This window comes from Phasianus colchicus, chromosome 2, assembly GCF_987193195.1.
Source record: "Phasianus colchicus chromosome 2, bPhaCol1.hap1.1, whole genome shotgun sequence".
Taxonomy (NCBI): Eukaryota; Metazoa; Chordata; class Aves; order Galliformes; family Phasianidae; genus Phasianus; species Phasianus colchicus.
In genome coordinates, this window is record NC_143437.1 from 41,082,539 (window position 1) to 41,095,392 (window position 12,854).

Genomic DNA, 12,854 nt, shown 5'->3' on the forward strand with positions numbered 1-12,854 from the left:
GATGCAGTGAACATGGAAGTTAGATTCCTATTATATCTCAGTTTGAGAAGAGTTTTATTTTTATCAGCTAAAGGATTGCCAAGTCAGACAAATGTTTGACCAGGAGTTTGCATACTTAACTTTTTTGAAAGAGTTTAAATCCTCTTTGTGTTGAAACATTATAGGCTCTTAATTGCCCATAAAACATAAAAGCTTTACCACTTTGTCATCTTTACCCATTTATCTCCTGTTGAATGTATTTCAGAAGCATTACAACTTCTCTTAAAGTCAGGAGTCTAGCACTGATTCACTGTAGAACATAGTCTAGCACTGATGTCTGTACCTGTTGCCTTTACTATTTAATATTCATCCTAAGTCTGTATTGGAATGACAGCAGTTGGCAGGGCCAAATATAGATCAAGCCTTCTTATCCACCATGTGTTTTTAGTGACTACTGTGTTTCATTAAAACAGAGTGGTGAGACAGATTTCTGCATCTCATTGCTGTAAAATTGACATTTAGAACATAGTAACTTAAAAACTAAGGAAAATCCCATTCCCTTACACCATAACAACCACAAATGGCAGACTAGACTAAATGCCAGCTGATTCCTTATGTTTGTCATTTAAACTTCATGTAACAGTTTTTACTTCTTACCCTTCATCTTTTTCTTCCCACTTACGGATTAAATAACTGTGATATAATATCCACAATAAAGAAAGCTTCTTCCATTCATGATGTTAGGAGGAAACCACCAATTCAGTGTGTTGCCCTCTGCACTTTTGTAAATGTCTGATTTACTGACAATGAACTTGTAGCATAAGCTCACATTCACCAGGAAAACTTCATGAGTACTCTTCATGACTGGCTGATATTGGGGGGAAAAAATCAGCTGTCAGGATTTCTGCAGCAGCTTGCAGTTTTCCTTGCATGTTTCATTTCAAGCAGTCACAGGCATAAGAGGAGTTACAGAATGTGAAGTGGTGAAAGCCTTTCTTCCAGGTGGATTTCAACTCTTCTGCTTTCTTGCTTATCAGTAAAATGTGGCTGAAGTCATATTGGCATGTAGATTTACCCTTCTTTATAACACTAATTGCATGTCCTAGAATTATCTTGTTTTTTTCAGATGTAGCTTAAGCTACAGACTGTACTTGTAAGGGCCCAGAGAGCCTCAGTGGGCCTTAAATGCTCAGACCAGCCTTAACTCATTACTGACACACTCTGTCCTTTTCTCCTGGCTCTCCTTTTAAGCTTAGTCCTGGGCATCCAGTTTTAGCCAGAACTATCTTATAGGTCTGTGCCTTAGTTGCCCTTGACTTCTTGGCAAATTTCCTGTTTATGTCAGTCCTGCTCTTTCTGCATTCTGACAAGAGCATTCACCATTTTATTTATTTTTCACATAATGAGCTTAGGTCTGGAAATGCATGCTGAGGAATGCCTTGTAATGCTTCCTTTTTTTTTTTTAAAGTTTCTACTCCAGAAAATATACTGATAATTAAAACTAAGAAAGTGCTCTTCTCATAAGTATGAAGACCATTCCATGCAGTTTTGAAATCAAACTGGTTAATGTTCCAAGAGAGTTATTTATTCAGTTTTTTAATAATAACATTGGTACTATATGCAGAAATCTGTAAAGTATTATGTAAATAGCAAAGAGTCTTTTCACGATCTAAGACATGAATAAACATTCTGTCTCTGTCCTTATCGGTTATTTCCTTCCCTTTGCAGGAAGAACACCTGCAACAACAGAGCAGATGTCTTAATTCAAGATACTTAGTATTTGGAAGAATACGAGTTTACCAGGGCAAAAATCCTGTTTGTGCAGGCAAATTGGCTGTTTTTGAGATGTAGCCTTACAATATCTATTCAGAAGTTGTTCTTATATCTATCTGGTCATAGACATTGTTTCTGTAATTTCTATATATTATCAGTTTTTATTAATTTCTAAGGAGTATGCCCTTTGGAAGGTGCAAGGTCCAGGGAACTAAAAGCTAGTTAGCCTCACTTCAGTCCTTGGGAAGGTAGTAGAACAACTAATTCTGAAAACCATTTTATGGACTGCAAAGGTCCGGAGTCATTAGGAGTAGTCACCATGGATTCATGGCAGGGAGAGGGGGGAAGTGGTACTTCACCAATATGAACCTCTGTGTTGTAATGGTTGGCCTCGTAGACAAAAGGAAAGTGGTGCATATAGTCTACTTGGACTTCATTTGAAGGCTTTTGCTGCTGATTCCTGTAGGATCCTCATAGAGAGACTGATGGAGCATGGGATGGAGGAGCACACAGCAAGGGGATTGAAAACTGCCTGAACAGCTAGGCCCAGAGGATGGTGATAGATGGCACAAAGTCTAGCCTGAAGGCCAGTAACTAGTGGAATACTCTGAGGATGAGTCCTGAGACTGATCCTGTTCAATATTTCTGTTAGTAATCTGGATGGTGGAATTGAGCATGTCCTCATCAACAGATGAGCAGAAGACACTACAAAACTGGGAGAAGTAAATGATGCACCAGAGGGTTGTGCAGCTATCCTGACAGACTGGAAAAGTGGGCTGGCAAGATCATTAAGTTTAAGAGTGGGGAGTACAGAGTCCTGTATGTGGCAGGGAACAACCATGCAGCTGGAAAGCAGTTTGGCAGAAAAGGACCTGAGGATGCTGGAAGACCCCAAGGTGAATCTAAGCCAGCAATGTGATCTTGGAGCAAAAAAGGCTAATGCATCAAGAGGAGTATTGCCAGCAGGTCAAAGTAGGTGATCCTTCACCTGTTCTCAGCCTTGGTGAGTCTGCACTTGGAGAACATGTCCAGTCTGGTCTCTCTATTACAAGAGAGCTATGCAGCTATTAGGGAGAATTCAGTGTAGTGCTAGAAAAGCGTTAAAGGGACTGGAGTCTTTCTCCTATGCAGAAAGACTGAGGGAGTTGGGACTATTCAACCTGGAGGAGGCAAGAATTGAGGGTGGTATCATCAATGTGCGTAAGTACTTGAGGGGAGGGTTTAAGGAAGGGGGATCAGGGCTCTTGTCAGTAGCGTCTCATGACAGGACAAGATGTAATGGGCATAGGGTGTTCCCTCTTAAAAACTCTTTTACTGTGGGGGTAACAGCACTGTGGCAGATTGCCTGGATAATCTGTGGGGGTCTCCCTTCTTGGAGTCTCCTTAAAAGCCTCCTGGACATGGTCCCATGCCCCTGCTTAAGCAGTCAAGTTGGATTAGATGACTTCTCGAGGTTCTAATTGCAGCCATTCTATAATTCTGTGAAACCTGCACTTCTCTACTTGTCCCAGCAAGTTCTCCATACTATCTATCTCTGTGACAACTGCTGTGACGTGTAATTAGAAAGTAGGATGGAAAAGGACAGATGAAATTGGGAATTAATCCAGAGATTGAGACGGTAGTGCTGTTCTATCAGATGCTCATTTTCTACACAGAAGTGGGAAGAGAACAGAAAAGCTATTGCCCTGTTTAGAGGACTGCGCTGCTACTGTACTGTTTGGGAAAGTAGGCGTGACAGCTACTAGATTGCTCTTGTCACCACTGAAACTGTCAGAAGTAGCATGTTGTGAGGAGCCTCCAGGCACCACCACTATTAATGCCTTTTGTGGCAGCAGCACTCCTCCTCTGACTGACTCTGAAGTGTTAAGGAATAGAAGTTCAACTGCTCCAACTATGTTTGCTGCTGGAGCAGTTGTTCCTTATCTCCTGGAAGAAGGCAGTGTGCACTTGTGGGACCACAGTGAAGATTTTTGAAGAATATTAGTTTATTTGAACATACTGAACTTCTCTTGCAGATTACTCACGGTCATGACAGTACTTTGGTGGAAGACCTGAGAGAAAATTAGTTTCACCCTCTTTCAGCCTCTGAAAAGATTTGCCAGGTCTTTATACAAGACAGTTTTTGACATGAAAGTAATATCTCCAACTTGTATTATGATCTTGTGCAACTAGATCATAAGCTCTCTTGGCAGCATGCTTCAGTAGAATTCTTGCAGGCACATGGAACTCATCTCATACATTTTCTAACAATTACACTTTGAGAGCATTAGGGTCAGACGTGCAATTTAAATGAATTACTTTCAGTTTTCAGAAAATTTTCAGTTTCTGTCTCCACTAGTTGCATGATATCCTGAGCAAGATACACAAAAACACATATTAAGAAACAAATTACTACTTTTTCTTCTTGGTCTCTTCTGAACATGAGAATCCCATGATTACTCTCTTTCTCTCTCTTTTTTTTTTTTATTCCCTCTAAAGATTTGAGTGTTATCTGAGGATAAGAAAGGAGAAAGGGATAAGCAGTGGCTGGAGTTCCTCCAAGTTTGGGATTGGGGTTGCATCAAGGCATACAGGATAGGAAATGTGTGGTCTCTGCTTCACACTGTTGCTGAAAGCATGCTGAGCTCCTATATGAAGAGTTCAGCATGTGTTTTAAATGAAACCCACGTGTACAGTACATCTGAGGTAGCTACGACTCCTGTCAGGTTATACTTGGATATTCATAGCATCTCAATGGATCTGCTGGTATTATATATTCTCTGAGCAAATAGTGGAGCACAGGGACAAAGTAATAGAGTAAAAGATGAGGTGGTTTAAAAGAGGAAAGCTTTGGGCTGCTAACAAGTTTATTCTGAATGTAGCGAGAAGATTGAAATAGACTCATTTACACATTCCCTGATATATCAAGATGTACTATTTTGGTATCTTTCTTTTTCAAAGACAGAAAAAAAGCTACATTTTTTTCCCCAGTATTCTACGAATTTGTTTGTGACATAAGATACATTGTTTTGGAAAGTAGTCTAAAAGCTGTACATTAGAAAACATAGGGAAAATTTGGCTATTTGCTGTCCCATGCAATTACCAGATGTTTTCCATGGTAACCCCTGAAAAGTTCTGACCAGAGATTTATTCTCAGGAGGCAGGGACAGCATGCCAGTTGGCCGAGGGAGGCTTGCAGTGTCCAAAATAAGTTTGATCACCACCTGTTGCTACTTAACACAACAGGAGAAAAATAATGGCTGAAATAAGTGAACTCCTAGAATAAGCTAAAATTGTGTAATAGCAGCTATTTTTTAAAAGCTGCTTTTTTCACTTCTTTTCATCACTGTAGTACCTGGAGATAATAGATAGTGTGGCAAAATTTCTGCCAGATTGTGTGGAAAGTTTAACTGGAATCACTCTTTTGAAATGTCATCTTAGAGCAGAATTTTGAGGGATTGGGAAAGTAACTATACTTGTAATGGAAAATACAACGTGTCTGTAATGGGGAACAACTAAGAAAATGGAATCCAGGTTGTTAGTTATTACTGTAGCTGCAGTAGCAAGGGGAAAAGTTGTATTGTCCTATGACTCAGCCTTTGTTTTACACTGCAGTAGTGCAGCAGAAAAAAGATCAGTGGAAGCCTTGGAATTGTGTTATTTCTTATGAATCCATTCATAGGTAGAGAACTGAGTTACTGGATGTAGCAGCAGAGTCAAATTCTTTTGCAATGTCATCAGCGATATATTTGTGGATGTTTCTATGAAGAAGAAACAGTTCGTCATGGAAATTAGCACTTATGGAATGAGGGCTTACACTCTGTGAACTAATCCTTATGGCTAGTTGTCTCCTTAAAGAAGTTAGGTGATCCTGGAGGCATATCCATGCGTGACAGAGAAATTATGAATATTGTTCATTTTTCTCTCTGAAAATGTGATTTAAATATGTATTCTGCTACTTGTTCTACTTTACCTAACCTTTGGAGTCTTATGTGATAGAGTGCTGCTTTGGAGAAAAGTCTGAGGTAGCTGATGTTTTCCTTTTCTGACAATGGAAAGCTTGAATAGAGGCAGGTTATATAATGGCATCCATTTGTTTTTGAAAGTCTCTGAATATGAACTCAAGAGTTATATGGAAACTGAAGTGAAAGAATATTTTTATGTAGTACTTGCAGTAATTGAATGTCTTTATAATTTACTTCTTTTTGAACTGCATAATTTTTAAATTGTGCTATTTGTGTAGTATTATATCAGAACTAGCCTGAGATGAAAGATCTGGTTACTCAATACTAAAAAAAGTCCACTGAAATCAGTAGCTTTTTTACATATTTGGTTGAATCTCAGTATAATCTTTGAGAGTTAAGCTCTGTAAAATGATGCATTTTCATGCACTCAAAAGTGTCCTTTTGTGCTTTGTTCAAGTATACGTTGAATCAGTTACACAGTAATGTTTTTGTTTATTTGCCTGTTTCACATGGGTAAACAAGATCAACTTGGCATTCAGACATATATACATCTGAAAGAGAACAAAATGGTTTAAAAACATAAACGTTTCTGCAGGCGAGTTCAGTCGATTGCATTAATGCAATGTTAATGATGTTACTGGCCAGGGAAAACTGTGTATCACAGGTGTTGGCAGACGTTTTTTACTCTTTCAATTCTGTTCCTTGACTTAGCATACGTGAGGAGTGTGTGACAGCTGAGTGATGGCAAAACGTTTGTTTTGTAAGGCAAAAGATTGTGTGATAGCATTCACAATGAAGGCAGAAGAGGAATGCAAATTATTATGTCAGTTTTGAAATTCTAACTTCTTGTGGGTATAGAATCATAGAATGACTTGGGTTGGAACAGACCTTAAAGCCCATCCATCCCAACCCCTGCCATGGACCGGGCTGCCACCCATCAGATCAGGCTGCTCAGGACCCCATCTCCTTAGGGATGGGGCATTCACAGCTTCTCTGGGCAGCCTGTGCCAGTGCCTCGCCACCCTCACCCACGTAAAAAATGTCTTAATATCAATTCTAAATCTGTTTAAAATCATTCCCCCTTATCTAATCACTATCAGACAGTATGAAAAGTCATTTATTTAATTAAACTTTTAAATGAGGCACACATTTGTAAACAATCATTCTGAATGTGATTGGAGCTCTAATTTTTACGTGTATTAAATGGCTTTTAACTTTGAAACAACTATAAATTGTACTTTTTTTTTTTCTTTGGTTTTGCTGTGACTACAAAGCTATCACAGTGGACTTTCTAAGATGGATAGTGATCTTCATCTCACTTAAAATTTTTCTTAAATTGCCCTGCTGTGCCCAGACATCAAACGCTTATTCCACAATGCTAGTAATGCTATCTTGCAATATTAACATTTAAAATAGGGAATTAATTCCTTCTGTGAAATTTAAATGCAATCCTTCCTTTACACTATACTAATACAGATAAGAGATTAATTACAGTTGTACCGTAGATATATTTATATTCAAATATTTATGATTTTGGAATGTCAGTTGTGTATTGATTTTACAAGATGCAATAGACTAATGCATGGAGTAAATGTAAATACAGCAGCACAAATTAAATTAAATATCCAGATTTGAGTATAAAAAAAAAGCAAGCAGTAATTATTTACGTTATGATTCAACATTCTGCATCTTGATTCAATGGAAGTTGCTTGAGGGGAATTTCTGAAGCTTCAGAGAGAAGACTGGCTTTTACATAAACACTCTATGCTTCCAGCAGTGTTGGTTTGGCTTTCCTCCAGGAGATAGGGTGGTGAGACACAATAGGTTACCCAGAGAAGCTGTGGATGCCTCATCTCTGAAGGCATTCAAGGCTAGCTTGGATGGGGCCATTGGCAGCCTGGTCTGGTGGGTGGCAGCCCTTCCCACAGCAGGGAGGTTGGAACTGGATGATGTCTAATGCTGATTTCAACCTAAGCCATTCTATGGTTCTATGGTAGCTAACTATGGTAGTTTAATGGCAGGCATTATTTCTAAATGCTAATGATGTTTTTACCTTTGTAAACTAAACAAGGCTAATGTTTGGGCATTGTCCTGCACATTGTCCATTGTGCACTCATTTTATTTTTATTCAGTGATACTCTTCATTGCCTTTCAGATTTCACAAATCCTATGACAGATATTTATAACTTAGTGCATTTGCCTTAGTTAAATTTGTACACTAAGAAAAGTGATGAGACTTACGCAGAATTTCATGAAAATGGCAGGAAAAGAGCTAGTCTGTATTTTTTTATTAATGAGACTTTCTGAAACTTCTCTGAAGGTGCGAACGTCGATTTGAAGGGCGCGGTAGCCGCTCCTACCCCTGTGGAATTGCAGTATCTCCTTGTGGGAAGTTTATAGCCAGTGGTTCAGATGACAAGTGTGTAAGTAATGTTTTCATTTGTTTTCCTCCGAAACTACAGGACGTACTTGTATGCAATGTTGTTCCTTCATGCATATTCCTAAGATTCAGCTTAACATGCAAAACTGAGGTCAATTGCACTTTTATACGCTTACCTATTATGTAGCACTAGCAGTTGATTCCCGATGTTTATTTTCTTTACTTTGTGTGGGAAATGAACAAATTTTGTCACTTGTAGTGATTAAGAGCTAATCTCTTGAAGCTTTCACAGTACCTGACTTACAGTTGTTACATGCCATCAAAGTTGAAGAGAATGTTATTGTCTATAACACGGCTTTATGCAGCGTGTATAGTGTTTGTGTATTTGACCACTGGAACTGTGTAGCAACTACACATCAATTTATCTAGGCAATCAAACACAAGGTGGTGAAGCTTTTGTTGCTGGTTTCTTAGGAACACTGTGAATACAAAATGAACAGACCCTCAGCTGTGTTTAGAATTTTTTGTTCATCCCTTGCAGACTGGGTCTTTTCTCACTCAGTGTCTACTATACTTAAATTAGCTACTCCTAGCAAAGAGTCTTGAGTAAAAGTGTATTGCTTGCTACCTTTCTGAGTTTGCACATAATTTTAACTTAGTATCCTGTGTAGTTGGCACAAGGTTTTCCCTGGTGTTTATTAAGAGGTAGATACTTGCAAGCTAGTAGTTTTGCTCTTTGAAATTGGGCTTATAAATACATTCTTCCAAAATACTTGTTTAGGAAAGCTGTTTAACTTTTAGGTCTTTCTAGGTGACTCATTAAGAATTGGACACAAGGTTTCTGGTCAGCTTCAAATTCAGAGCAAATGGAATTTACTTTTGTAGCCAGTTTGAAATACTGACTCCAATCATGTGTGAAGGATAAAGGTTTTATTGGCAGATTGCTGAAGATTTGGCAATAGCTAGTATATTCTCATGGTTTCCATGATAAGATATATTTTTCAAGTTTCTGGTAATTTGCATTTGAGAATGTAGTTTTCAATACAGAACAGAAGCTTTTATTTGTAAAATGAAACATATCTAATATTGATCCCAACTCATGACGCATACTATGTAATTAGTTGAGATTCTAATTAATGTTGAGGATGAATAGTATAAAAAGAGATATTGTTGTAAAACCTTTTCTCTTTTGCCATAAAGCTTTTGTTAAGAAAGGTTGCTGTTAGAAAATAAATTTATAGAGTATGATTTTACCCTTACTCCAAATTCTTGGCAATTGGTAGCTCATTATAGGAAGCTGAATAGCTAGATTGCATCCTGCTCCAGTTGGCACGTAGTCCCTGGTGAGCACAGTGTCAGTCAATACAATTTAGTGTGTCTCATGGGTTGGAATTTTGCATAATTTACATCAATGTCCATAGAGATCTTTCGTTGTTCTTGCTGTCCCCATTGGAAGTCTGAGTCAAGTTTCAGTTTCTGAGAAACTTGCTACAGCTTGTTAGGACAAAATACAGCTCAGGGACATTTGTAGACTTCTCTTTGAAACATTTTGACTGATTATACTTTTGTCTTTCCTTTTGGAAAAAAAATAAAATAAAAATTGAACATGACAAGGAATAGTTCATTCACATTATAAAACAGGTAACATTCTAACAAATTGACTGATGTGCAACTGGAGCAAGTTTAAGAGTACCAAGAACTCAGATATTTTTGCAGATAATATTCAATGAGTTAATGTCCACTGGAATTATGAAAGGGGTAAAAACATATTAGTGCTGGAGAAAAGTTTATTTGGTCATTCCTAAATAATGAAATGTTATTCATTAGTGGAAAGATACTACAACTCAATCATCTTTGAGTTTAGTTTATCACATACAATGCTTGCACCATATGGTTAATAAATACGATTGATTTTTAAGTTACTAGGGGAAGAACTGGGATATAATTGAGAAATACTAATCACAAAATGCCTTTTGTGTTTTACAATGTTTGCCAGAGAGAAATACGTGCCGGTGGCGTTTTCTAACAGCAAAATCAAAGCCATATTCCACAGGGGAAAGAGTAGGAAAACAGAAAAATGATGTTATAAGTAAAGAGTTGCAACTTCTGTCTGCCTTTTACTTTATTATGAAGTATTACAGCCTGTTTGATGCAAGAACTGATTGGTATAGCTTCTGTTTGGCTAAAGTAACCTCTTACTTTGATGTGAACTGCTTTTGTGTGCGTACATATTGTAAGTCATGTGTTGCAAGTGTTTCCATACCTGCCTACTCCCACTTGAAAGGAATCTTTGCCAAGAATTGTGTAGGACTTGACAGTTTGATCAAAGCTGGCACCCACAGTATCCTGGTTTTGAACTGTGATAAGCCTTTTCATAATTCATAGTGATTAAAAAATGTAGAAAGTTAGCATTTCTAATATTGGTTCCGGTCTTCAACTTAAGGAACCTAAGGCTGTAAATGAAGTGGATTGACTCTTTTAAATATAATTTCTGGCTGTTTAACAAGTGGACAGTTTGAAGTTTCTTACTATCAAGAAATAGTGCCAAGGATGTTAGACAAATATTGCTGCTGGGTTTAGATTTCCATTTTCCTGGTTTCTGTTAAAAAAAAAAAAAAAAGTTTACCTAAATGTTATCTGACCAATGAAATCTTATTCTAAAAGGATAAAAGTATTTGAGAAGTCTGAAATGCTTCTTTTAAAAATAGATATGTTCCTGTGCTCAGTGTAGTCCTAGTTACTGTTTTACTTCATGTCTAATTAGGTTCTTTTTTTTTAATACCCTGAGGCTCTCTGTATAAATTCCAAGTTCCCAGAAATGAAATAGGGTATGCAGTAATAAACATTTGGGTCTTAAATTGTTTTCAGTTTATTATGTTTTTTTCAAAATTTAGACTTTAGTGGCATATTTTGGCCCCATTGATGAAATGCAATTTGCTAATTTAAGTCTGTTTCCAAGTCAAGTCTCACAGGCTGAGTTTGACTGACCCACTCTGAAAACCCAGAGTATTTTTTCAGTATAAGAGGTTGCTACATCAATAACAAAAATGCAAGCATATTGTATGAAATTCTTCCATTTTATTTAAGCTTTTTACTGAAGTGCAGGACTTCACCTATAGTGATACCTTTGAAGCATGTTCTAAATCTGAGATTAAAAATGTGAAGGCACCAAATTCAGAGGTAGTTGAGTTTTTCATATCCAGAAGGACATTGACAGTGAAAGGAGGGACAGGATATAGGGTATGTTGATTTGATACTTATGCATCAATCCTGGCCACTTGCAGAATTCCTGAATGTTAACATTTGTGCAATATTGCTTTTATAGTTAATTCTCACTTTACAAATGATGCTGATTACATACTAGTTAGGGGTCATGTCCAAAGTGATCTGTAAGCCTGTGAACCACGTTACACCATGTGTTTCTGACTCAGTTATTTTCAGGTACAAGATTCTGCATCTGGCATAACGCACACTGTACAATTTGTTTGTAGTTGTTCTAAATAGTTACAAAAGTTGATATTCCACATGGAATTTCAGATGTACTGAGCAATATATTTACTGTTTTATTCCCTGCTGTTTATTTAGTCCTAAAATTCACCATCTGAAATCAGATGATCTTTTATGACTTTTCGTATTGGATTATATTAATAAGTTATTTTATGAGAATGAAAAAGGGAATTATGTAACAGAATTCTTAGTTTTATTTTTATCCATAATTATATCATGATATGTTACTTTAAAAATATTTCTTTCTCAGAAATGTATTAAAAAAACAGTGCTGCTATCTGTTAAAGTCATCATCTACTTGCTCACATATATTTTGGCTTTGAGAAATGGCAATGGATGTAGCTTTACTATTTGAAGTAGCTTAAATATTTTAAGTTTTTTTCCTTATTTTATCCAGTGTTCTTTTGATTGAACATCTCACGGTATAGTGATGTTTTGACAATGTTTTATTCAGTGCAGGGAAACACATTTTTGCTTTAGCCAAGTTCCAAGTCCTGTTCCTTTGTGATTTCTTAAGTTCTTTGAGAAGAAAGGTGTTTTGGTCTTCAGAACTTCTTGTTTGAATTTTAGCAAGTTACTTTGTGCATGCTTACTACAGGACTTCATATATTCCAGTGCAGGAAGGAAAGTCCTCCTTTTGGATTACTGGGATACAAATTTGCTAGTTACAATGCTAACAAAGCTGAAATGTTCTTTTAAGTCAGATTTCTATTGCTACTATATTTTATATTTTGACTTTGGACAGCCTCTGCTTTATTATACTGAGGGAAAGTATTGCCTAGCTTGAAACTTTTTTTTCTTTACTGAATTCATCAGTATCTTTTCCATCTAGTTTCTTCTACAGACTGAAAGAGGGTTATTATTTTTTTTAGCATTCAAATCCCAACTTGTATGAAGAACTATCATTCAGGAATTTAAGAAAAAAAATATATTTTTTTTATATATCTGAAAAACATATTGTCAAAAACTAAAAACTAAAAAAAAAAGCCTGGTTAATATATTAGCTACTTCTGGTGGTATCTCAATTCTTTCTCTGTTCTTCAGAAATCTCAAGTAAGCATTTTAAGAAAACTTCCAAAAGTATTATGCTAAGGTCTGGAATTCAAATTTTGAATTTTCATAGTATTTTAAATGACTTTATCAAAATATTTAAACAACATTGTATTTGAAGTATTTCTGTTTTTTTTTTTTCTAACCACCATTCTTATATCATGTTTATACAATGGCTAGTACAGTATGTCTTGCTTTTGCTTGTTGAGAAATGCATGCCA

General features: G+C 36.7%; 1 protein-coding gene across 3 annotated transcripts in view; it reads left to right on the plus strand.

The window, feature by feature from the left end:
- Positions 1–12,854, plus strand: part of WDR27 (WD repeat domain 27) — a 100,327-nt gene that overhangs the window by 39,143 nt on the left and 48,330 nt on the right. For all 3 annotated transcript variants that reach the window (XR_016464251.1, XM_090135464.1, XM_031613335.2), the window contains one exon: positions 8,017–8,119. Coding sequence is in view for 2 of the 3 variants with exons in the window: in XM_090135464.1 (XP_089991590.1) it covers positions 8,017–8,119 (103 nt within the window). In the remaining variant the exon portion in view is untranslated. The remainder of the gene's footprint in view (positions 1–8,016; positions 8,120–12,854) is intronic.